At 49.1% G+C, this 27155-nt stretch overlaps 1 protein-coding gene across 3 annotated transcripts; it reads left to right on the plus strand.

The window, feature by feature from the left end:
* Positions 1-6: 6 nt before the first annotated feature.
* Positions 7-27155, plus strand: SCARA3 (scavenger receptor class A member 3). 3 transcript variants are annotated; one of them, XM_042934929.1, is made up of 6 exons: positions 7-115; positions 411-509; positions 1917-2036; positions 7029-7127; positions 8110-9153; positions 25298-27155. In XM_042934929.1, the coding sequence occupies exons 2-6, from the start codon at positions 482-484 to the stop codon at positions 25747-25749; spliced, it is 1743 nt and encodes a 580-aa protein (XP_042790863.1). In that variant the 5' UTR covers positions 7-115; positions 411-481; the 3' UTR covers positions 25750-27155. The 3 variants fall into 3 exon arrangements, with proteins under 3 accessions (XP_042790863.1, XP_042790864.1, XP_042790862.1); XM_042934930.1 differs by having other exon boundaries at positions 453-509; XM_042934928.1 differs by lacking the exon at positions 7-115 and having other exon boundaries at positions 352-509.

Consider the following 27155-nt stretch of genomic DNA (forward strand, 5'->3'; position numbering starts at 1 on the left):
TGGAGCAGAGGAATTCTGCTTGGGTTACCATGTGCCAGGGAACGGAAGGATGGCTGAGCCGGGTCAGGCAACCAGCGCTTATTCCTTCTGATTCCATCCCAGGGCTTTGAGCAAGGTACAGAGCAAGGAGGCAGCAGAGCTGGCCTGTGGATCTTTACCGGCTCGTGGGAGATCATGAAATCTCCTTGCCCAGAGGTGTTGGGACATCTCAGTTCCTCAGCCACTCGATTCTTCTCTCCCTCCCCCTTCCCCTTTCCTCCGGGTCACCTGGAGCTCAGGTGGGCTGACTTGTACTCAAGGGTGGGGGTGGGCATGGGGTGTGGGGATTGTAAATGAACTGGGCAGCTGGAGAGGGGTGGGCATGGCTCGAGGTTCCAGCCCCAGGTCTGACAGCACTGGCTCCGTCACAGTGAGGTCGGCCACCGGCGACAGAGATGCGTTGTATGTTACAGAAGAGGAGCTGGCTGGTGACGACGAGGACATGCCGACCTTCCCATGCACACAAGAGGGTAAGGGCTGCCCTCTGATCTCCCTGCCCCCACCCCCAGGCTGCTGACTTACCTCTCTACATGGCTTCAAAATCCTTCCCCCATTGCTTCCTGGAGGGGGAAGGGCAGAGTTGCATAGGCCTGGGTTATATAGTGTGGATGATGTCAAAGTCTGACACAAGTGACATCTGTCTCTAGGGCTCCTCCTGAGACCTGTCAGGGACCTCTGCCATCTCCCCCAGGACCTGTCCTCTATCTGGCCCAGAACTGTCCCCTTCACCATATCCCATGCCACCCAAGTGGTTCGACCACTTAGCCCACAGGACCCACCTTAGCATTTGGATAGTGTCAGAAACCAATGCCACCTGAACTGTTACTTAGAGTAGAATTTGGTGGGTTCTGGTTAGATTAGAGCAGCTGTTCTCAACCTTGGCTGTATTTTTTTTTTTTACATATAACATTTATTTATTTGAGAGAGACAGAGCATGAACAGGGGAGGGGCAGAAAGAGAAGGAGACATAGAATCCAAAGCAGGCTCCAGGCTCTGAGCTGTCAGCACAGAGCCCGACGCTGGGCTCAAACCCACCAACAGTGAGATCATGACCTGAGCCGAAGTTGGATGCCCAACTGACTGAGACCCCCAGGCACCCCAGCCTCGGCTGTATATTGTAACCATGCCAGGATGCCTGTGACCAGCCTTCAGAAATTCTGATTTCTTTCGGTCTGGAATGCAAAGGAAGCATCAGGAATTTTAAAACATTCCCAGTACTCATAATATGCAGCTGAAGCCAAATCCGCCTTAGAAATGTCACAACCGGGGACATCACTGCATGCCTCCTGGATGTTGGCCATGTGCCCGAGTAGCCAGAACACCTGGCTTCTTTCTTCTTCCATACCAGGGACCCAACTGGTGGACTGGAACCATTCATTCCGTTTCCAGGAGAACTGCTCGTTACCCGAAAAGTTTGGGGACTGAGGGGTTTCCCAGGGTGTATGACTGGTTTTCCCCATGCTGAGAAATTCCCACAACAGGAGACTTTCAGTGCTAAAGCCCGGAAAGTCGGAGGCAAATTGGAACAAGTTGGTCATCCAGTGGAGAAACAAAGCTGACTGCCCTGTGTTGTGGACCATCGTAAGGCCAATGCACCAGGAAGAGGTGTTTCCCCACACCATGGGCTGATTGACGTTGCCATAAAGGACACTGGTGGCAGTCATGGGCTGTTCTTGGAAGACCCCGATTCTGGTCTCTTCTATTTCTCAAAGCTTAAGCACCTAGAGAAAACACAGGGAGATGGGCAGACATGAAAATGGAGAACAACTCCCTTCCTGGAGGCTGGTTTGATATGTGATGAGACAGTTTAGACTAGGAACATGAAACTGTCCCTTCGCCTGCAGCCTCAGCCACTGGTCTGCTTTGTTCCCCAACAGGCCGGCCGGGGCCCCGCTGCAGCCGCTGCCAGAAGAACCTGTCTTTGCACACGTCGGTACGGATTCTTTATCTCTTCCTGGCCCTGCTCCTGGTGGCCGTGGCCGTGCTGGCCTCTCTGGGTGAGTGCAGGCTCCCAGTGGCATCTGGGAGTCCAGCATCTTTCTGGGGATCTTCATGCTTGGTTCAGACTCCAAAGGCTGGCCCCTGGATTCCGGTCAATTTGTAGCTGTGTGGCTTTGAGCAAGGCACTTGCTCTCTAGGGAGTCTGTTTTCCTACTGGGAAAATGAGAGGACAGGACCAGCTCAACGGTTCCCAGTTCCAGCTCCATGTGAGAATCACCTGGGAGCTTTAAAAGCTACCAATTCTGTGCCCCAGCCCAGGTAATGTCCATCCAGGGTTGAGATCACTCTGTTGGCAATGTCTAAGCCCCTTCCATGGTCTTTGTGAGTGTTTCTCAAAGTGAGGTTGGATGCCTGCCTGCATCAGGATCGCCCCCCAGTATTTGTTAAAATGCAAATTCCTGAGTCTCACTGGAACCTATGAAATGAGAGTCCTGTAGGCGAAGCCCAGGGACCTGGAGTTTGGCGGCTCTCATGAGCACTACAGCTTGTATGACCATGGTAGCCAACCCAGATGATGGTGCACAGCCAAGTTTAGGCAGCCCTGCCTCCTGGATGCTAATAGATTACGGTAAACTGAGGGGAACAGACGTGACAGCTTCTCACTGCAGTCCCATTACACTTAGCTTCAGATTTTAAAAAATCCAGATGTTACTAAGGGCAGCCAGTAGGTTTGCTAAAGAGCAGCCAGTAGGTTTGCTTGTTCCCGTGGACTAGATATTGGGGACAAGGCCGGGACGCAGGTGAGACAAGTGAGGAGCAGGGTGGGGTGCCTCAGTCCAGGTGCCGCCCCTGCACTTGTGTGACCCTGAGAATGAGCGCCTCCCTAAATGGGAGCACCTGGTCCCAGTCCTGGCTAAAGATATTCAGCCGCTGGCTCGCTTGGCTTGAGGGCACAAGGTGAGCATGTTAATGACTTGAATGGACACTGTTGTCATAATGCAGGAATCCTAAAGGTGTTAAGGAATCTAACACAAGCCGAGCACCTACTTTGTGCCAGGTAAAGGGAGCACCAGGATGAGGCCCTTACGTTTCGTCATCAGAGGGAGCAGTTCTCAGTTTTGTCTGGACCTTAAAAGGCATTTAAAATGCCTAATGGCAGGATTCCTGGCTCCAGATGAATGAAATCATAATCTCTGGGCAGGACCCAGGCCTTACTAAACTATAGAAGCTTCTCAGGTAATTCCAGAGTGCAACCAGGTTGGAGGACCATTGATTTCAAGAACTTTCCAAGCCTCTCACCTGGGTCAGCCCCACCTTTTCCTGCTAAATCACTTTACGGGGCTTGGCCTCTCAGAAAGTAGCCAAAATCCTGGGCCAGAGGAGGTGGGGAGCTGCGGGCCACCATTCTGAGGTGGCAAACGACATCAGGGAACCTCCAGAGGTTCCTGGTCAGGCCTTTTAGGGCCTCAGCTCCCGGCACCCGCAGGTCCATTAGTAAAGCTCCGGTAGCCACAAACCTGAGGCCAGAGCAGAACACAGGCACAACCACACTTCAGAAGCTATGGACAGTCATCGGTGCCCACCAGCTGCTAGGCACCATCGTATACATGATATTCGTGAGTCATCTTAACCAGCCCCGAAACGGGAGGCTGCCCTCGTTCCACATACCTGGAGAGGTGAAGTGATTTGCCCTAAGATCCAGAATGAATGAGCAGAAGATTGTAATAATTGGGGGCAAGGAGTGCATTTGGGGACTCCAGGGAGAACTTTAGGTTTCCTTTTGTGCTTTTGCCTCCAGCCTGGGCCTTCAAAGTCCCCAGAGCAGGGTGGGCTGGGCATCGTCCTGGCCTGGCTGGTAGGTGCTCGGTAATATTTGTCAAATGAATGACTAGAGATTTGTGAGTACATATGTGGATGGTCCTAGTCAAGGCATTATGGTCAGGACTGTGGATAAAGTCTGGAGGATTGAGCAAAATCCGTCTTCCTTGCAGGGAAATGAAAATGCACTTATTCATTTAATCAAGTATTTGTTGCATGCATACTATAAGCCAAGAACTGTATTAGGCACTGGGCATACACTGCTTAATAAAACATAGGCCTTGTCATTATGGGGATTATAACCTGGAACACGGTTTGGCAAACCTTCTGTAAAGGGCTAGGTAGTAAATATTTTAGGATTTGTGGGCCACACATGGTCTTTGTCAAAACCACTCTGCCATTGTGGAGCCAAAGCAGCCAGAGATAATATGAAAATGAATGGGGATGGCTATGTTCCAACAGAATGACATTGGGTTAGATTACATATGCAGATCCTACTTTGCCAGCCCTTGGTCTAGAGCAGTAACCTGTGACCTTTTTTTGACTGTGCACCCCATCAGTAAAAAAATTTGATTTAAAATGCATCAAAAAATTAGATGGGTAGGTGAATGGATAAAAAGATAAAATGGACAGATGTACAATAGTAAATATAGTAAATATAGTAAAATTTAAAAAAATAGTAAATATAGTAAAATGGTTTTTTGTTGTTTTTTTATTTTTTGAGAGAGGGGGGTGCAAGTGAGCAAGGGGCAGAGAAGAGAGAGAGAGAGAGAGAATTCCACAAGGGGCAGTTCCATGAGGGGCCAAGAGAAAGAGAGAGAGAAGTGGGGCTCACCTGAAGCAGGGCTCATGTTTTACCTGAAGCAAGGCTCGTGCTCACCTGAAGGGAGGGGGCTTGAGTTCACCCGATGTGGGACTCAAACTCACGAACCATGAGGTTATGACCTGAGCCAAAGTAAGATGCTTAATGACTGAGCCACCCAAGCACCCTATAGTAAAATGTTAATTATAGAATGTAGGCAGTTGATATATTACTGCCTACTGTGCAAGTAGGATTGTACAAGTCTTTTGATTACTCTTTGAAAATTTTTACAATTAAATATTGGAAAAGAAAAACCCGATAATCTCACACCTGTAAAATATGCCTATTTATTTATAAATTATACATGTATACTCTTTTTAGTATAATTATAAGACTCAATTTTGAAAAGATGAGAAAAAAATAAGATCTAAAAAGTAAGGAAAACTATGTAATTACAGATCATGAAACTCTCTGTGAAGAAATGAACAAGGTGAATTATATGAATGAGCCCTTGGCTATTGGTTTGGAGGGGACTTTATAAAGCATTAGAATAAGAATCAAAGTCTGCACCTCTGTTTCCCTATCTATACAAGGGATTTTAACTTGGGGGAGACTCAAATGGAATGACGAATACTGTAAACTCTAAGTGCTAGTGTAATAAAATGGCATAGAACTGTTCCTAGGACCTCTCAACATGTCACTGTTACTAATTAAGTCTCAACAGCTCTCAGACATACGATATTAAAGCCCAGAGATTCCAAAAAAGTTGGAATCATGGCGTTTTGGAGCTGAGAAGAACATTAGAGGTCATCTAGCTTCATACTTGCCTTTTACAGATGATTCAGTTGAGCTCCAGAAAGGTTAATTGACTTGCCCGAAGTCACCCTGCAAATCTGAGGCAAGTGTGGACGAGAAGTTGCATGACCCAGTTCTCTTGGCGGAGTTCATTCCATCCCTGTGCACTTACCTTCCTAGGCTCTGGGGGAAACATATGGTCTACCTCCGTCCAATCCGGGCCCTCCTCTCACTTCCTCGTCCAGCCAGACACTTGCTAGAGAAAGCCAGGAATCCTGCTGCTGCCCAGATGTGCTGTAATCACTGGCCAGCACTGACCCCTGAGAAGGGGGTGAGACTCCCCATGCAGTGTAAGCTGATAAATCCTCTTCTAGGAGTCAGTTTGGCAACATGTATCAAAGACTTAAAAAATATTAATGCCCTTTGACCCATTAATTCTACTTCCAGCAATTCATTCTAAGAGAATAACCATATACACACAACCACCAAATATAAGGATTATTTCTAGGAACAAGTGTTACTCATATTTACATATCAAGTTTTATTTGTAGGCTCAGAAAGGGAGGTGGCTTAGGTGTCCCCCAAGCACAGGAGATTTTTATATAATTGCCAAATCATTTATATCGAGTATGATACATGCATTAAAAGTAATGATTTAAATATTTTTTAAAACATTTATTCTTTTTTGAGAGTGAGAGAGACAGAGCGTGAGTGGGGGAGGAGCAGAGAGAGAGAGAGAGAGAGATACAGAATCCGAAGCAGGCTCCAGGCTCTGAGCTGTCAGCACAGAGCCCGACTTGGGACTCGAACTCACAGAGCCCAAGATCATGACCTGAGCTGAAGTCAGATGCTTAAGCAACTGAAGTCAGTGCTTAAGCACCCAGATGCCCCTAAACGTAATGATTTTAAGGCAATTTAAACCTCAATGGGAAAATGTCCATGACATGATACTAGTGATGCAAAATGAAAGAAAACAGATGAGATGTTCAGAACATTCCATTTCTTCTGTTGTTTTCTAAAAGAGTATACCTATATCTATGTAGCTATAGAATGATTATGGAGATAAGAGTCTAAGAGATGCATGAAGGTATTGATGGCTATTATCTCTCAGTGGTAGGATTAAGAATATTTTTATATTCTTTTTACATTTTTTTCTTAATTTTCCCTATTCTATCCTGTGGGGGTCAGGCCCTAGTTTTAAAATCTGGATGGGGATGGAGATAGATACATATATACACACACATGTATATATATGTAGGCACAAGGATATATATATATATATATATATATATATATATATATATATATATACATATATACACACACACACAAACTTTTAATGTTTGTATCATACTCTATATAAATGATTTGGCAACTATACACACACACACATGTATATGCATACATATATATATTTAAGAGAGGTGTATAAACAGATATAGATCTAGATGGATATAGAATGTGTGAACTCTGGCCATAAGAAGCATCTTCCCTTACCACCACTGAAAAGTCCTGTAGAAGGATGAATGGTTTTGGTTGCAGAAAGACTGATAAAAATGCCTTCTCACCAAAAGACTGCTGTTTCTCTGAGCTAAGACCCTGCCCCAGTTTCTCATCTGTATTTCCCATATAGTTTTCAGGAAAGTGGACTCTCTCTCAGAAGACATCTCCCTGGCCCAGGCTGTCTATGACAAGAAGCTGATGTCCATGCAGGAAAATCTTCAAGGCCTGGGTAAGTGTCCAGTGTCCAGATGTGCTAATGACAATGATGGAAGACCAGGGTTAATTGGGGAGGGGTGAGTGTTCCTCCCCAGACCATGGTGCCCTGGAGCAGGGAAGCCTTAAGCCACCCTCTAGGCACAAGGGAAGGGCAGCTATGACTCCCTGCCTCCCAGTTCATCCCGAGTGGGCAGCTGCCCTGGGTTTCACCCAGGACTGGGGCCAGGGTTTCTGTGTGAGGTACAGATCTAGCCAGAGCCTACAGGTAGAGAAGGCTTGGAGGTAGACTTTGTAAAGCATTAGGAGGCAGAGAAGGAACCCAGAGACATTCCCCAGTTATTCTCAAGTATCTGAGATTATTTTCAGGATCTTCTGAAGCCTCTTGGCAAGTCTGCCCTTGCCTCACTACTGCCTTAAAGTGTGCACAATTCAGGATGCTGTCTATCTCCTGCGTTAGCTAGGGACATTCTCGTTCTGAGGCAGAGACAGAGGAGCCATAAGAGAAGGGGTAGAGGTGGTCTGTCCTGATGGAAAGAGAAAGTACAGGCTGAGTGATGTTTGGCAGGCATCTTCTCTGTGCCTCATTTCTCATCTGACACATGGGAGAAATAATCCCTGTACCGTCTTTTCCCCATAAATGTACTGATAAGATAGCAAATATAAAAGTGTTTGGAGAAATGTTAAAATAAAGTTTAAATGGGCAGTTCTTGGCAACCTTCAAAAAGTTATGAAGATATGTTCTCGAGAATTTGGTGGTGAGTTAGAAAAAAAAATGTCCCAAATTCTACATTTCAAGTCATAGTAAAGACATTTGGTCAAAATAAGATTTCATAGAGATGGCAAGATTTTTCCATAAAGGATTTCATAGCAGACTTAGGATAGGAAGAGGGAACAGGAAGCCACTTGACAATTCATTATGCTCCGAAATATTTAAAGAAGCCACTTTTGTCCCATGATCCTTCAGCAACTCAAAATGTTGTCCCTTTCTCCTAAAGATCTGAAAGCCCCAAACAATTGTTCCTTCTGCCATGAGGCTGGGCAGCTGGAGCAAGAGATCAGAAAATTGCAGGAAGAGCTGGAAGGAATTCAGAAGATGCTTCTGGCCCAGGAGGTCCAGCTGGACCAGACCTCTCAGACCCATGAACTGCTCTCCACCACCAGCAGTCAAATCTCCCAGGAGATGGGCAATTGTTCCTTCTCCATCCACCAGGTCAACCAGTCTCTGGGGTTCTTTCTCACCCAGGTGAGAGGCTGGCAGGCCACCACAGCTGGCCTGGACCTCTCTCTGAAGGACCTCACCCAGGAGTGCTATGATGTCAAGGCTTCTGTCCACCAGATCAACTTCACTGTTGGGCAGACTTCAGAGTGGATCCATGGGATCCGGCGGAAGACTGATGAGGAGACCCTGACCCTCCAGAAGATTGTCACTGACTGGCAAAACTACACCCGGCTCTTCAGCAGCCTGCGTACCACATCGGCCAAGACCGGAGAAGTGGTCAAGAACATCCAGGCCACTCTGGGGGTCTCCTCACAGCGCATCAGCCAGAATTCCGAGAGCATGCACGACCTGGTGCTGCAGGTCATGGGCTTGCAGCTACAGCTGGATAACATCTCGTCCTTCCTGGACGACCACGAGGAGAACATGCACGATCTGCAGTACCACACCCGCTATGCCCAGAACCGCACGGTGGAGAGGTTCGAGACGCTAGAAGGACGCATGGCTTCTCACGAGATCGAGATCGGCACCATCTTCACCAACATCAACGCCACCGACAACCACGTGCACAGCATGCTCAAGTACCTGGACGACGTGCGGCTCTCCTGCACGCTGGGCTTCCACACCCACGCTGAGGAGCTCTACTACCTGAACAAGTCCGTCTCCCTCATGCTGGGCACCACGGACCTGCTCCGGGAGCGCTTCAGCTTGCTCAGCGCCCGGCTGGACTTCAACGTCCGCAACCTCTCCATGATCGTGGAGGAGATGAAAGCTGTGGACACGCGGCATGGAGAAATCCTTCGTAATGTCACCATCCTGAGAGGTAAGAGCCCGACCTGGGCCAAACCTGCTACGGAGCTCCCAGAGGGCCTTGGTGATCTTGCCAGACACAGAAGTACCCGGTTTCAGGCAAGAGTCCTGATAGCCTAATACAATCCTGTAGCAAATGCCTAGGGCAACTGGAAGCTTTAAAAACACAGTGGTCCCCCTTTCTCTGCGGGTTCACTTTCTGCCTTCAAAAGGTCAACAGTGGCTTAACGCTACGTCACGATGCCTACATCATTTATCTCACTTCATCTCATTACTTAGGCATTTTATCGCCTCACATCATCACAAGAAGGGTGAATGCCGTACAACAGATATTCTGAGAGAAAGAGAGAGAGAGATGACATTCACAAAATGCCTAATTTATAAATTACACTTTCTCATAGGTAAGTATACATAGGAAAGAAAGGCGATATAAGGGAGTCTAGGAACATATCCACCGCGGATAAGGGAGGACTGCCATACTTACAAGGCTCTTTTGTAAAGGTGTTATGGCTCCTAACTTTGCCTGTCATACAAATCTGGATTTTCATATGTGGGTTTGTTTGATTGGGTCTACACAGAGAAATAGGCAGACCTCGTCTTGGAAACTGTTTTCTGTCTTCCCACACCATCACTGGTGTTCTCAGCCATGTGCCCCTCATATGCCCATCACTCTGATGCTCTCTTCTCCTCTCATCTCATCCCTGCATTAATCAGGGTTCTTCAGAAAAACAGAATCAACAGGAGAGAGAGAGAGAGGTTCTTTTAAAAACTGGCTTATGTAATTATGGAGCTGGCAAGTCCAAAATCTGCTTGGCTGATGTCCCAGTTTGAGTCAGAAGGCTGGAAGCTGCTGTAGAACTAGGAAGAGAGGATGTGTCAGTTTGAAGGCCACCAGGCAGGAGAATTCGGTCTTACTTAGGGGAGGGTCAGCCTTTTGTTCTATTAATGCCTTCAACTGATTAGATGAGGCCCACCTATTGTGGAGAGCAATCTTCTTTACTCAGTACTGATTTAAATATTAATTTTCTCTATAAACACCCCTGTAGACATGTCTAGAATGTCTGGCCATTTGGTGGTCCACTCAAGTTGACACATAAAATTGACCACATGTCAAGCTGGTGCCCATAGACATCTCCTTAAATAATACTTAATCCCCAAATGGAGACAATAACAAGGTTACAATCCTGCCTAAAGCTCATAATGTGAGTATGCTGTGTACAACCAAAATCATACTAAACCCTTCCCCAGAAGAGGAGGTAAAGTCCTTGAGAGATAGTTACTCTTCCCCCTGGATATCCCATAATTTAAATACTATGATATAAAGTTAACAATATTTAAATACTGTGATATAAAATCAATGTTTTTTTTTTTTTAATTCTCTTAAGTTTCTTTATTTTGAGACAGAGCAAACAGGGAAGGGGCAGAGAGAGAGGGAGAAAGACAGACAATCCCAAGCAGGCTGTCAGCACTGTCAGCACGGAACCTGACACGGGGCTTGAACTCACAAACCATGAGATCATGACCTGAGACAAAACCAAGAGTTGGATGCTTAACTGACTGAGCCACCCAGGTGCCCCTAAAGTCAATGTGTTTTGTGTTTTATGTTACATGATAAGAGAAGAAAGATAGCAAAGATATTTGCTGTATATATATTTATATATTTATAACACACTAAGGGGGAAATGCTCTTGACAAGTTCAGTCCTTATTTTTGTAACTGGTCACATGGTCATAGCTGGTATTTATAACTGCCTTCTTCCACTACCCGTCTGTATTTTCTTTGCCCCAGGCAAACACCTCAGCTGGTTGTTATTCTTTACCTGGTAGGGTGATCCAGACCTTCATTCCTGAAGGGCCATTCCTGTCCTCCCTAGTCTGGGTTGTTGTAGTTTTCAACTGACATTTATTTCAGGGAACAGTAGCACTAAGAGACACCCTAAGGGAGCTTTTGAATTCCAGACGTGCTCTCCCTTACCCCCGTTGTAGAGTAATAGTCCAGTTTCTCCTTGGTAGTTGGGATCAGTCACGTGGTCAGCACAATAACTTCTTCTTTGTCTATTAATTCAAAGGCATGAGAAGCCCAAAGTGACCAAGCAGCAGTCTTAACTTCCAGTTCAATGGAATCATTGTTGTATCTCCTGGCAAGAACACTCCTTCCTTTGGAACAAAGATCTCTAAGCCAGCAGAGCATAAGGTTGTGGGAATAAGAAGCAAACATTTTGCTACTGGGTCACTAGGGGTAATAGTGAGTCTTTCCCATCTCCATCCCTTGATCCCAGGACTAGTGAATTCTGGCTATTGGAGAAACAGCACCACATACTGGACACTGATTCAGACTATAGACAGCCCTGCAAGGTATTGCCACCTAACTAGAGCTGTAACTGAGTCTTCAAAGGCCATTGCACCCTTCTGTCATGCCAGCTGTTTCAAGATGGTGGGGACCATGGTAACACCAGTGAATTCCATGATCATGGGCCCATTGCCACACTTCATTTGCTGTGAAGGGATTTCCTTGATCAGAAGCAGTGCTATGTTGGAATACCATGGAATACCATGATGGCAGATAATGCATTCTGTCTGGTATTTTTGGCAGAAGCATTTCATGCAGGGAAGGAAAATGCATATCTAGAGTAAATTTCTATTCTAGTAAGAAGACATTGCCCCTTCCATGATGAGAGTGGTCCAAGGTAATTAACCTGCCACCAGGTAGCTGGCTGACCACCCTGGGGAGTGGTGCCATATTGGGGATTTGTTGGTGGTCTCTCCTGTTGGCAGATTAGGCACTTGGCGATAGCCGTAGCCAGGTTGGCCTTAGTGACTGGAAGTCCATGCTGCTGACCCCATGCATAGAACCCATCCCCACCATCATAGCCATTTTGTTCATGAGCCCAGTGGGTGATGACAGGGGTGGCTGGAGAAAAAAGACTGACTGGTATCCACAGAATAGGTCATCCTATGCACTTGTCTATTAAAAGTTTCCTCTGCTGAGCTTACCCTTTGAATAAAATTCACATAGGATGCAAAGGCCTTCACATTTTTTGCTCCTTCAGAGAGGACTATTCACAAACCTCTTCCCCAACTTTTCTTGTAACCAATTTTCCAATTGTGGAAAATCCCTGACCATTCAGCCAAACCATTGGCCATGGCCCATGAATCAGTATATAATCACATGTCTGACCATTTCCTCTTCTGAGCAAACACGACAGCCAGGTACACTGCCAGAAGTTCTGCCCACTGGGAGGATTTTCATTCACCACTGCCCTTCAAGGATGTCCCAAAGAGGGGCTGTGATGTTACAGCTGCCCACTTTCAAATGATGCCTGTGTTTTGTGCAGAACCAATGGTAAACTAGGCCGGAATCTTCTCCTCCTCCTCTATCAGCTGGTCATAGAGAACTCCCCATAATACCACAGGTGCAGGCTGGGGGAGAGAAGGTGGTATACTAGGAGTGGGGACCGTGGGTATTTGGACCACTTTCTCATGTAACTTACTTGTGCCTTCAGAGCCTGCTCAGGCCTAATTACATATACACCACTTCCATTTGATGATGGAGTGCGGCTCTGTGTGCCCAACATTATAACTTGGTGGGTCAGAGAGTACCCAGTTCATGAGGGACAGCTCAGGTCTCATGGTAACATGGTGACCTCTGCTAGTCTCTACTCAAGCCCAAGAGCTATTTCTCAAAAGGAGAGTAGTTATCCCCGGAGGATGGCATGACTCTGCTCCAAAATCCTAAGGGTCTGTAGTGCAAGTCACTTATAGGGGTCTTCCAAAGGCCCCAAACAACATCCCTATCTGCCACTGTCACTTTAAGCACCATTGGATCTGTTGGATCATATGGCCCAGCTTGCACGGAAGCCTGGACCTGTCGCAGAGCCTTTTCTTATTCTAGGCCCCGCTCAAAACCAGCAGCTTTTCAGGTCACTCAATAAGTGGGTTGGAGCAACACATCCCAGTGAGGAATGTGTATATGTTACCTCCAAAATCCAAAGAGGCCCACAAGGTGGGCCTCTTTTTTGATTTCAGGAGGGGGCCAAATGGAACAGCTTATCCTTGGGAGGGATATCTCAACATGCCCAAATCACTGGATCACTAGAAATTTCGTTGAGGTAGAAGGCCCTTGAATTTTTGTCATGTTTATTCCCCACCCTCTGACCCACGAATGTCTTCGAAATAGTGAGCTACAACTTACTTGCTCGCTAGGTTGAATCAGTATAATATCGTCACTGTAGTGGACCTGCGTGATATCTGGTGGGGGAGAAAGGAAGTCAAGTTCCCTGTGAACTAAAGTATGATGGAGAGCTGGAGAGTCGAGATCCCCCAAGGCAGGTCCGTGAAGGTGTATTGCTGGTCCTGTCAGCTGGAAGCAGACTGTTTCTGGTGGGCCTCGTGAACAGGTATGGACAAAAAAAAGCATCTGGGATGTGTTGATTCTCTCAAGTAATGAGACTGCATCTGGTACAGGAGCTACAATTGGAGTCACAACCTGGCTAAGCTTATGAAAATGCACTGTCATTCTCCAAGATCCACCTGTCCTCTGCACAGGTCAAATGGGCAAATTTAACATTCTTGATGTTAAAGATGGGGGCACCAATCTCTTCAGTCCCTTCAGGAATGTGGTATTGCTTTGGGTTTACTATTTTCCTTTATGGATATATGTAGGAAAAAATAAATATTGGTTGATTTATTTTGAAAGAGAGAACGAACAAAGGGGGTGGGTGATGAACAGAGGATCCAAAGCAGGCTCCAAGCTGACAGACAGCAGAGAGCCTGATGCGGGACTTGAAGTCACGAACCATGAGATCATGACTTGAGCAGAAGTAGGACACTCAACTGACTGAGCCACCCAGGTACCCCTGGTTTACTATTGTCCTAGGTAAAGGCAATTCTAGTGGCTTCTGGTTGGCCTTTCCCACCATGATATCCCTTACTTCATAGGCTAGGGAACCAATGTGGGGATTCTACCAGCTACTAGGTAGGATGTCTATTTCAATTATGCATTCCAGAACTGGGGAAACAACCACAGGGTGAATTCAGGGAACCAGTGGGCCTCATGTGAGACAGATCTGTGCTAAAACCCCGTTGATCACCTGACCTTCATAAGCCCCTACTCTGACTGGAGGGCCACAGTGACATTTGGGTCTCTTGGAATCAGTGTCAGTTCAGAGCCAGTGTCTAGTAGTTCCCAGAAGGGCTGATTATTTTCTCTGCCCCGGTGCACAGTTATCCTGGTAAAAAAAAAAAAAAAAAAAAAAAAAAAAGGTGTAGGTCCCCTTGGGGAAAGCTGGGAAGATTAACAGTATAAATACTAGGGTCTTCCTCAAGGGTACCCAGCTTCCCTTTCATTCAAGTAGTTCTGGATCTGTAAACTGGTTCAAGTCTGAGAATTGACTGTGAGGAGCCATGGCTATTTTTATGATTTGGATTAGACTTTTATTCACTTGACCTGGAACTTCTCTGCTTATACAAAACAAGTAAGAATTTAGTAGGCTTCCTATCTATTTCACTTCTAGGTACACCATGATCAACTAGCTAACACCACGGGTCTGTGCATGTCAGCCTATTCTGATCACCGTGTTGACTTTGCTATTACAGTATCCATGCTCTCCTTGCCTTGGCCAGTTGAGTGCCACCATTAGGTAGCTGCCACCCCGGGACCCAATCACTCCCATTATGGCTAGGTTTCCCAGTTGAGTGACAAAAGTTCCCCCTGTACGGTCTGCCTGCAGAAGAGAGCAATCAGAAAATTCTTCAAGGCTTCTAAGACTCTCCTTACAGATTTATTTCTCACAGTCATGGTGAAAGGCACGTCTTCTGGACCTTCCCAGGATGGGTGAGTAGGTCCCAGATGACAAATCCACTCCAACATCCCAGCTTCTCTCATTCTTTGAATCCCTTTCTTTACATAAAACCAATGAGAGCCAGCATTTCTAACTCACTCACTGTGGGTCTTTTGGCCCATGTCTCAGCCAACCAACCAAACTAACTGTTAGAGCCTTTCTCACTCCCCAAGATGCAATATTAGATGCAGAATCCCTGCTTAGTGAGCCCCTATCAATAAATTCTGCCTGATGCAATGTTATGTTCCTTCCACCATTATCTCCACACCTTTAGGATCCATTACCACAAATATCCCCCAGATTCCTATCTGTATAAATTTAAAAACTCAGGTAGTTCTTTTGGAGTGTAGCACATCTCCTCATAGGTCACACTTTGTGCCTCACCTTTAAGGTCCTGCTGAGAACTGAGTCTAGCTATAGGTCTAGAAGCAAAGGGGGGTGGTGGCGGTGGGTCCTCAGGAGAATCATCATTGTCTTGCTTGGCGGTGCCTCAGGGCAGGCCACTGCCCTTTCCTCAGGCCATGAGGGCTTCAGACAGGGGTTGAGAGGCCACTTTTACTGGGTGTGGGGGGAACTGCTTCCTCTGTCAAAGATGACTTATCAGAATTTAGGGGTTAGTGTCCCCAGCTCCATCAAGGTCTTCCCACATATCCCCATTCCAACTTTCAGGATACCATTCCTTCCCAGAAAATGCCTTTACTTTAAGAGTGGACACCCTGGGAAGCTGGGAATTCAGCCTGCATTGCAATTCAGCCAGTTACAGGATGAGTTTGTAAGTTAGATTTTCAGCAATCTCAACCCCATAGCCACAGGAAATAAGGGTCTCCTTCAGGGCAGACATGGAAGCTTTCAGGTCATTTATGTGACACTTGAGCTGGGAATTTGAATCCCCAAGGTCAACTTTTTATTGCCCCACTTTGTCCAGTAACATTAGGAGCAACCAATCTCATTATACTCGTTACTCTGACAAAAAATGTTCGAAAGTATCAGTCCCCAATACTTTGCATATCTTTGTTGCCAGATCATGCTTTGGACTATTAGGCTGTCTTTACTACTAGAAATAAAGTCATTAGCATCTTTAAATCTTAAATTAGAGTCAGTTCCAGAAATCCCAGATCAATTTAGAACATTCATCTTTAAAATTCTGTTCCTTTATACTTGCTCTTGGTACCACAATCTGTATTAGTCAGGATTCTCCAGAGAAACAGAACCAAACAGCAGGATATATATATCCTGTGTCCATTAGGATCTCTGAAAGAAATTGATTTACTATAAGGGATTGAAGGAGGTGGCTCACATAATTATAGAAACCAGCAAAGCCCAAGATCTGCAGGGTGAGTCAGCAAGCAAAAGACCTGGGAGAGCCAATGGTTTAATTCCAATCTGAGTCCAAAAGCCTGAGACTCAGGAGAGCTGATGGTATAATTGCAGGCTGAAGGCTGGCAGGCTCAAGACCCAGGAAGAGCCAATGGTTTCAGTTCAAACCCAAAGGAAGGAAAGAGCTGAAGTCCCCACTTGAAGCAGTCAGGTAGGAGGGATTCCCTCTTAGGCTTTTTAAAAAAAATTTTTTTTAATGTTTTTATTTATTTTTGAGAGAGACAGAGACAGAGAGTGAGCAGGGGGTGGGGGTGGGGGGCAGAGAGAGAGGGAGACACAGAATCGAAAGCAGGCTCCAGGCTCTGAGCTGTCAGCACAGAGCCTGATGCAGGGCTTGAACTCATGGACACTGAGGTCATGACATGAAGTCGGACACTCAACCTACTGAGCCACCCAGGCACCCCATAGGCTTTTTGTTCTATCAAGGCCTTCAACTGACTGAAGTGAGGCTCACCCACATTGGGGATTTCCTCAGTCTACTGATCCAGATATTAATCTCATCCCAAAACACCCTCATAGGCATACCCGGAATAATGTCTGACCAAATATCTGGACACCCTATGGCCCAGTCAAGTTGATACATGAAATTAACCATCAGAGGTGACATCTGAACTGAGACACCTGAAAAAGAAGGAGGAATAAGTTAGATATAGCAGGTTCAACATGGATGAACAGAAGGGTTCCAGGTAGAGGGAGTAACACATGCAAAGATCATGGGGGAAGCCTATGGCATACACATTATCTCCTTTCATTCCCACGATCCCTGAAACCATGAACCCAAAAAGCCTGCAGTGAACTGGATACCACACGAGGTCTAGCCAAGTTCACACAGCTGTCAAGGAATGGACACAGGATTCAAATTCAAGGCAGTTCAGATCCATAGTTGCAAGCTGCCTGGAACGGCCTTCTCCAAAGTCACATAAAACCCTGTCCCTCTAAAAGCACCTGAGCAATTGAAGCACCTGCTTCTTGGTGACAGCAATCTGCCCAGTGTAGTTTCTGCAGTGCACTCCTGTCTAATCCCCATCAATTTCCCCAGCAAGGGGCTGACCTCTTCTTCCCCGTGGGGAACCTCCATCCCCAGCCTACCCCTAGATTCCATACCAAAGGTGGGTTGCCTGGCCCACTCCTTCAAATCATGCTTTATGGCTTCTGCTTATGAGAATTTCATTCTGAAATGAGCACTGTATTAGTCTGCTCCGGCTGCTGTTACAAAGTACCACAGACTGAGTGGCTTAAACCACCGAAACGTACTGTCTCGCAGCTCTGGAGGCCAGAGGTCTGAGTTCGAGTGTCGGCAAGGTTGGGTCCTTCTGAGGGCCTTGAGGGAAGGCTCTGTTCCAGGCCATGGCTGATAGATGACGCTTTTCTCCCTCATCTCTTCATCTTCTCTCTGTGCATTTCTGTCTCTGTGTTCAGTTTCCCCTTTTCCTCAGGAAGCCAGTCATATTGGAGTAGGGGTTACCTAATGGCTGCATTTAAAATTGATTACTTCTGGGGCGCCTGGGTGGCTCAGTCAGTTAAGCGTCTGAGTTCGGCTCAGGTCATGATCTCGCGGTCCGTGGGTTCAAGCCCCGCGTCGGGCTCTGTGCTGACAGCTCAGAGCCTGGAGCCTGTTTCAGATTCTGTGTCTCCCTCTTTCTCTGACCCTCCCTGTTCATGCTCTCTCTGTCTCAAAAATAAATAAGTGTTCAAAACAATTAAAAAAAAATTGATTACTTCTGTCAAAACCCTGTCTCTAAGGAGGGTCATATTCCCCAGGGGCTAGGACTTTAGCCTATGAATGTTGAGGGGACACAATTCAATCCCTAACAAATGCTATTACTTTTTCATTCTACTCTTTCACAGCAGTATTTCCAACAGTTTTTCTCCTAGAAAATAATCCCAAAGATGCCTAATCAGAATTCGTTTATACTAGGAATCTGGATGGCTCTACCCAGGTTCCCTGGACCCTTCCCAAGGAATTGTGTGTCTTTGCAGGAAGGGGGTTCGACCTGAAAATATAACCAATCTTGGCTCTAGAGAATAAAATTAGTTAGCCACTGAGATCTGCCAGTTCCAGAATTTATGGCTTACATTTGGTGGGGGAGGGGGGCAAATATCTGGGCCTGATAATCTAGGGGAGCTTTAAGGAAGAAGGAGGGAGGGCCCCACAATCCCAGACAGCTCTGTTCTCTCTGCAGAGCACAGACTTGGAGCCAACCTCTCTGATTCTCTATTTTGCTTTAATCATTTAGTCTCAAACCTGTATTGCCTTTATTTTACATCATTGAGCATTTCTACTGCCACGAGGGTTAATTTTTTATTCAATCTAAATTGGTGGTGTTGGGGGGGATGGAAGTACATCTTGTTGACCTGCTGTCATATTTTTGCAACAAAGCCAAGTATTGAATGTTTCTTGGGTAACTGAAACATTCCCCCAGTGTTTTATCTAAAATACGTAGCTCTAGGATACATCCTCTAGGCTGCATTGTTCTAGAAAAGGCATTATCAGGGAGTTCTTACAGTTTATCCTCTGTATTTTTGTTGCGTTCAGCCTAAGAACCAATGAAATATAAAGCTTTCCCAATGACAAAGCCCATTCACAGACTTCGTTTTGTTTCAGCCTCACAACAACCTTTGTGCAGTAGACAAGGCAGTGTCTTTATTTTACAAGAAGGTGACCTGAGACTGGGAAAGGTTAAGGCACGAGCTCAAGGTCACACTATGATTTTAAATTCTGACCCCTTGTCATGGCTCTGAGGTGCACACGTCCAGGGTGCAGCCAGAAGAGGAGACACTGAGAGCGTAAGCTCTCAGATACCAAAAAGGCACCTCCCCTCAGGTCCTGCCTAGGTGTAAGGTGTGGGGCAGAGAGTTGCAAAGAGGGAGATGATACTCAAAGTGTTGGCAGGGGAACCATTTAAGAACCCCATTCTAAGTATAACCCAACAAGAGTCATGGGAATTTATATTTGTTCCTGTCCTAATAATGGCAGAGTCCTCATCTGAGGACCTTATCTTAGCTGGAGAGCAAGGTAAGATATTTGTTTCAGCTACATCTGACTCTTGGTTCAACCTCTGAATTTCTGTTTAAACTCCTCATGGTTGTTAAAGCACCTCATGTAAAACCTTTCTCATCTGAGAGAAAATTTCAGGTACAAAATGTGCATCCTTTCCTACAGGAGCTTGTTACTCATTCTTTCAGGCATAGACAGGTGCTGACAGTCTCTCATGTTGGAGCTGGCAGTGAGGTCTCCCCCAGGCTGGAACTGAGCTGCTCTCTAGAATAAACCGGGTGGGACAGCAATGACCACAGCCAGTGTGGAAGGTGCCAAGTGCTGACTGAAGGGCTGGAGCTCTTAAACTACATGGGAAAGAAGTCTGACTTCTAATTTGCTCGGAGTCTGTAGGCAGAATCACTTAATCTTTCTAAGCCTCTGTTTTTTCTTTTTGTTCTTCATCGGTAAGTAAAAGGATAAGACCAGCTGTTCTCTGAGACCTCTTCCAGCTCAACTTGCTCAACAGAAAGCCTGTGGTACTTCCATAGTGTGTGTACCTCTCATAGAATATTTCTGTCTTTGGGGCACCTGTGTGGCTCAGTGGTTAAGCGTCCAACTCTTGGTTTCAGTTCAGGTCATGATCTCACGGTTCGTGGGTTCAAGCCCCATGTCGGGCTCTATGCTGTCAGTGCGAAGCCTGCTTGGGATTCTCTCTCCCTGTCTCTCTCTGCCCCTCCCCTGCTATTTTTTTCTCTCTCTCTGTCAAAATAAATAAGTAAACTTAAAAAAAAAAAGAGTATTTCTCTCTTCCTGCTCTGTAGGATGATTTCTGTGTCTGTGTTAGACAGCGTCTGTGCTAGGACTATTATTTGGACATTGAAAACAGGAAACCATCATTGCTTATTAGCTGAGTGACCTTGGATAAGGCTTTTGGCCACTAGCTACTTTCAATTCAACTTCCTCATCCACAAATAGGAATATTAATACCTCCCTTGCTTATATCCCATGGGGTAGTTGTATCATTGTTAACAGCGGGTGTGAACAATTTTTATAAAATATAAAAGGCTGCCCTAATTTAAGGGATGATTCTGAATCTAATTTTCTTGATGATGGGCTACTTGTCTCCCTCATCAAGTACCCAGCAGAGTGCCTGCTCTTGGAAGGCACTCAGGAAACATTTGCTCAGTGAAGGCAGAATGAAAGCATAAACAAGGCTAGAAGCAGAGGGTGGGCAAGAAAGGTGACGTTTGGCCTATTTCTGATACACTCATGCTCACAGCGCTTGGTCCTAGAGGAGCGTTTACTAGGGCCCTGTCACCTTGTCTGTCTTGAACGCCGATTCTTGTCTCCCCGGCCCCATAAGACTAAGTGAATGAAGCTGAACGCTCTGCTCAGTCTCTCTGCCCTGTGCAAATGCACACACGATCCCCTCTTCTCCTGAATCTTGGCATCCTTCCACCCCAGCCCCAGTGAAGCCACTGAAAGCCCTACTCAGCTTCTCAGCCTGACGGCTGCAGCGTTTTGTTTGGCTTCTCAGCTTCTCTGCTCAAACTGATCACTCATCAACAAATGCCTTGAGAAGGAAAGTGCCAAAGACTGCCAGGCTGACTTCCATGAGCCTCCCTTCTCCCTGTGATTTTAGCCTTTGATCTCCCTCCAAAGCCATCAGGAGTATGTCTTGGTATTTGATCTGATGATTCGGATTATTCTCAGTGGGAAGTTTCGTCTGTTACAATCTAGTGCATCACAGAAGTGGAGGTCCATTGTCATTTTTTCAATGTTCCTCAGGTAACAACAGCCGGTATTGAGAGTCCCTGACTTAGGCCAGTATATTCACTGAACAGAGGGAAGCCTGAGGTCCCAAGAGGGACAGAGACTTACCCACGCATCCAATTGGTTAATACCAGACCTGGGACTCAAACCAGGGTCCCCCAAAGCCCAGGCCAGTGTGCCTTCCTTCCATGGCCTTTCAAGAGTCGCCCATTCTGTTTCTGTTTCCTTCCGTCCTCGTAAGCTGACCTGTTGCTTTGGACTGGGAGATGGGCTGCAGGCCCCTCCTGCCCACGCACTACCCCACCCATGGGTGGGGAGTGTTGGGCTCTGACAGACTCAGTACTTCTGCTCACCCCCACCTCCACCTCTTCCGGGTTCCTAGTGCAGACCACCTACTTGTCCCAGACATGCAGTCAGTTGTGGCTCGACCCTAATGGGCCAGGATCGCCTAATTATAGTCCCCAGCTTCCTGAGTAATTATGGGCCTCCCCGGGACTCCAGGGTGCTCCGTTCCTCTCCCACAACCCTGCCCCTCAGCCACACTGCTCACTTTCCTCCTTTGCTTTAAACGCTCCCCACAGCGTTTGAATTCCGCCCAGAGCAGGATTGAGCCCTCCCCTCCTTTGCCCTGCAGCCCTGCTGGTATCCCGATCTGATAATGGGCTGTGTCAGTGGCACGCCTTCCCGCAGAGCAGATACCCTGTCAACCTCTGTCCACATTCCTTGCCCCTAAGCTAACGATGAAAGCCAGGGCTGTTGACTTCCTCCCAGGCTAGACCCAGGTCCCACAGCATGATTCATGGCTGGGAGGGACCAGCTCACCTGGGGAGGACAGCCCTTCATCTTACCCTTCCCCACGCTGTGTGGACCCTCCCTGGGACAGGCAGGGCAGGGGCGGGGAAAGGGCCAGGAGCCCAGCCACAGGGTAATGAGGACCCGAGGCAGTGCGGTAGGGGGACAGAGCATGGGTTTCAGAGCTTCAGGCCCGGCTTTGAGTCCTGTCTCTACCCCTTACTGGCCGATGATCTTGGGTACGATGTCACCCTCTGCACCACATTGTCTCATCTGTAAAATGGGACAACAATCTCAGTATACAAAGCTGACACAGGAGAGACTCAGTAGACAGATGCTGGCACTCTCATTGCCCTTCCCTTCTCCGAGAGAAGGCAGGTCCCAGAGAAGTCAGAGAGTGGGCAGGGATGTCGCAGGGTTGTCACTGGCCCCTGATGCCTTGTCTGCAACAGAGGCTCCTGTCAGTAGTCCCAGACGAGGCCACCCCGCCTGATGTCCTCAAAGTGACTGTCTAGGACCCCTTTCCGTGTGCTCAGAGATGGGGTCGGTGGTGCCAGCCATGATGGGGAGGGGTATGGAGAGTGAGGTCACCCATTTCCCTGAAGTTCTCCTTCCACGCATGCTGAGGGCTGCACTCCTGGGGCAGTGAGGTGCGTAGTGTGACCCAGGCTTCTGCACACACCTTCCACCCAGGCATGTGGACCCCGGCCTTCCCCATCTAGGGAAGCCGCCAAGAGCTTCCCCAGGAAGAGGAGGCCGTGAGGGCAGGTGGGAAGGGACAGAAGAGAGGGCCTCACCCTCTTTCTCTCCCTCACTGCTGGCATAGAGACCCCTGGCAACCCTCTCAGCTAGCTGCTCTGCCCCTCGAGTAAGGGCGGAGAGGGCACCTGATGCAGACGACACGGGCAGGCCGGGGTCCCAGGGAGAGAGTGAGGGGGCTCCCGCTGGACCTGGGGGCTGTTCAGAGCAGGGCAACTTCATCGGGATGAGACTTCTCATGCTTTTCCTGGGTCGACGCTGGAAATGGGGATCGTGGACCCATTCACCCCGGGGACAAGAGAGGAAGCCATGGAAGTGGTTATAAGGGGAGAGAATGAAGAACCGGGGAGCTGTGTCCTGGGGCGGGCAGCGGGTGAGCCCAAAGAAGCAGGCCAGAGGGCAAGGACAGAGGCAGGGGGAGGGGTGGGGGGGGAAGCTCCAGGGGCCCTCAGGAACTGAAGTACAACTCTCAATTTTATCCATGAGGGCCTGAGCTCCAGAGTGGGCAGGAATTTGCCCAACGTCACTCCAGGTCCCCCTGACTCCCACCCATCCACCCATCCACCGATCCTCCAGGGGCCCCTCCACCTCTGAATGGCTGTTTTTCCAACCTCAGCAGGCCCAGGTCCCAAGGCCAGAGCTGGGGCGGAGACCGGCGCCATGGCTCTGCCGATTCCCAGCAAGTCCTGCCAGGCTGGGGGAGGCAGTCCCTTGGTGGGCACCTCTCTGTACCAGGTTGTTCCAGCTGCCTGGTGCGGGGGAGAGGGGGCTGGGGGGGCTCCAGGGGCCTCTGCAGACCAAAGAGCAGGTCCTGCCTCCTGGCTGCTCCCTGGCGGGTCCGCTGCACCGCCAGCCACCCCACCCCCGCCCCCGCTGGCCCCATGACGGAATCCCAGCCTGTGCAGCTGGCACGCCACGTGAGCCGAGCCCACACAGGGCTGCATGCCCCTGTGGGGGGGGGAGGTGGGCATGGGCAGGCGGGGGCAGGGAATGGCTGGAAGGTTTTTATTGGCCCTCGTGGGGCTGACTCTGTCTGGGCTCCAGTTTCCCGTTTAGATCCCAGTTTAGAGCTTAAGAGGACGGTATTCACTGATCCACAGAACCCTCTGGGAAGCAGACCCACAGGGAGCAACAGGGGTGGGGAGTGGGGAGAGGGTGCTGGGGGCTGGGGGGCGTAAGCAGGTAGCATCAGCCAGGATTAACAGCAGTGGCATCTTCATTAGCTGGGGCAGAGCCCGGACACCGCAGACCTGGGTCATGGCCACTGGCAGGGCTCCCTGCTCTCTGAGAGGCCCACCTGGGTTCTGGTTTCCGCTCAGGGGACCCTGAGGGGACTGCTTCACCTCTCTGGGCGTTAGTTGCCTCCTCTGTGAAAGGCAGGAATTGGACTGGCTCTCACCTAGCTTGAAAATGCCAGAAGTCTTTTGCAAGAATGATGTAGCAGCAGAATTCTGAGGGAGAATTCTGTACCCGTACCCTTTGCTGAGACCACTGAAAAAAGCCAGGTCTCTGCTGTGCCTTTGCTGCATGATCCTCATGAGGCCAACGAGTCCCCTTTCCTCCAGGAATTCAGAGATGCCTTGGGGCAGAGCGACGGCCACACTCTGCTTTGTGCCCTGAGTGTTCGTACAGCTCTGGGAGCTGGTGACTCTCAGATCTAGTCAGAAGCATATTAAAGTCTTCCGACCCCTGGCTTGGGAACTAAGAAGGGCTCTTTAAGGACAGACCATGTCTTCATCTTGGCCTCTCCCCCAGGCGCTAGGCCAGAGCCAGGTGGGAGCAAGGAGTCCACAGCTATTTGGTGAATCATTCTTTTCAAGCATATTCTGAGTTTTCACTGCCATGTGCCAGGCTCCATGCCCAGGGCGGGGGCTGTGAGCTGTGGCCCTCAGTCTCTTCCAGAGGCTCCATAGTCTAGCAGGGTCTGCCAGAAAGGCACTGAGGGTTTGCTTTCACGGTACGGTGACTTCTTTTTCCACGCGTCAATTGAAAGATTCAGCAAGTGGCAGCCTCAGGAGCTCAGAGTAGTCAGGGTGGGCCTCCTGGAGGAGCCGTCCTTTCTCTGGGCTGTTGTGCCCACACACTAACCCTGCAAAGGGGTCTGTTTCTCCTGCCTCACTTTTTTGGTTTTCCTCCCCCGTGTCACTTGACTCCATCCCTGGCCCCAGATGCAGAACGGTCATGGGCAAAAGCCTGAGGTTGAGATGAGGGTGGGGCAGGGGGTTGAGTCAAAGACTCAAGCAGAAGGCCAGGCGGCCTCCAGACCGGGACAGACAGTCCTGGCCAGTGTTGGCCTTTTCCCAGAGCTGTCCAGCTCTCCCAGTTCCCAGCTTGAGTGCACGTGGGGAACGAAGTCCTGAAGTCAGAACAGTGAGTTCTCACGGTGCCCCAGACCTCCCGCCAGACACTTACCCGAGTTATCTCAGGGTCCCCTCCTCACAGGTTGTTCGGCCGACTTAGGGAAGTCACGTAATGGGCCCGAGCTCCCAGAGCTCGCAGGCGGCAGGCCTGGCCTTTGTGTCTAGCTAACTAGACATTGTCACTGTGGCCTGGCCTGTGCTGTGTCTCCTTGGTGGGAGAGCCTCGTGAGAGCTGCCCGTCATGGACTGACTTCTCCCTTCTTCTCTCTGACCCTAGGTGCCCCTGGCCCCCCCGGACCAAGAGGACTCAAAGGAGACACGGGCACGAAAGGGCCTGGTGGCAGCAGAGGACCGAAAGGAGACCCTGGCAGCTTGGGGCCCCCGGGACCCCAGGGTCCTCAGGGGCAGCCTGGAGACACAGGACCCATGGGGGAAAGGGGACCGGTTGGCCTTCGGGGTTTCCCAGGCCTCAAAGGCTCAAAGGGCAGTTTTGGAACTGGAGGCCCAAGAGGACAGCCAGGCCCGAAAGGGGACATGGGGCCCCCAGGGCCAGAGGGGCCCCCAGGGTCTCCAGGGCCCTCAGGGCCTCAGGGAAAGCCAGGGATTGCTGGCAAGACAGGGTCACCGGGCCAGCGGGGACCCATGGGGCTTAAGGGTGAACCAGGGATCCAGGGGCCCCCTGGCCTCCCAGGGCCCCCAGGCCCACCAGGAAGCCAGAGCCGCTACTAAGGGCCCCAGGCCCAGACACTGCTGCACCAAATGCCGGGAAGGGCCTCAGGGCATGGCAAGCCCCCACCCCAGAAAGCCACCCTTACAGACAGTTGTGGTTCTTTGATCCCAAAGGGGCTTCTCCCCAGCCTGCCCCTGCACCTCGGGGCTCCCCAGTACTGACTGTACCACAGAAAGCAGCCCCTCACACGCACACACACACACGCACATACATTTCCCTGCTGGCCAGGGGGGCCAACTGGGTGTCCCTGGCTGGGCAGGAGGAGAGGGCAGGAGAAGACCCCCCTCTCCTGTGACTGAGCCTGCCAGGGAGGTGGCTACCTTGGGAGGAAGGTCTTAACTCTATTTCTGAATTGTTGACCAACTTGGCTCTCCAGCTTTTTCGGAACCAGCCTAGCTAACAGTTCCCCGTGGCTCCCAGCGGTTGAAAAGACCCGGAAAACCTTTGAAGGGGATGTGGTTCAAACTCTAGGGACAAGGTGGATTTGATGACCAGAACACTCTCCTCACGACCATGGGAGCAGTGTCCCAGGAGTTGCCCCCTGCCTCACACAGGACGGAGGGACTCCACCTGAGTCACATTCTCAGGCTCTGGGCACCGAGCTCTCATGAGTTCAGCAATTTTTTCTTGTCTCCAGAAAATTCCTCACTTCATCCTTGCCTCCTTCTCTCAGGAGCATCTTGGGAGAAATCCAAGCAGAAGCTTCATCTGCATGGGGAGACTATCTAGGCCCTGGAACATTCTCCCAGAGTGGCGCCCAGCAGCTGGGAAGCTGGAAGAAGGGAGGCAGAGGCGTGAGTGAAGATGCCTCCCTTGCTCCATCTGAGGCTGGCCCGCCTGCTCCATTCCTGGGACGGGCCCCTCTGTGGAGGCTGGAGGAGGGCCAAGCCTGGCGACAGCAGCTCTCCCCTCTTGTACCCGGCTCTCCTGCCCACAGCTGCCTGCTGACCTTACCCTGCCCTGACTCAGAATGGCCCGAGGCCTCTCTGCTTGGGCAGGAAGGCTGGACGAGGAGGGAAGGGCCCAAACATCCACAAGAGACTCGCTAGGACACCATCCCTCGTCACCTCCAACTTCCTGTGCACAAGGGCAGAAAGGAGCCCTGGAAGCTCCCCCAGCAGGGTGAAGGCCGCCCACAGGCTAAACTTGTGGTAAAGCTGCCTTACCTTGGTGTTCGGCAGATCCCAACCACTCCTGGGCTGGGGGCCTGGAGCTGTCCCCTCCCCACCCTGACTCAGAGAATAGCCTCTGTCCTCATTCCAAAAGCCTTAATGCCACCTCCCTTCCTGTAATATGTGCAACTGGTTTGCACTCCCACCTGCCCCCCCCAATGCCATGTAATTCTGTCTATATATGATATCATGCGATATAGTATTACTGAGTCAGTAAAGAGCTGTTTCCAGGA

The sequence above is a fragment of the Panthera leo genome, chromosome B1, assembly GCF_018350215.1.
Source record: "Panthera leo isolate Ple1 chromosome B1, P.leo_Ple1_pat1.1, whole genome shotgun sequence".
Lineage (NCBI taxonomy): Eukaryota > Metazoa > Chordata > Mammalia > Carnivora > Felidae > Panthera > Panthera leo.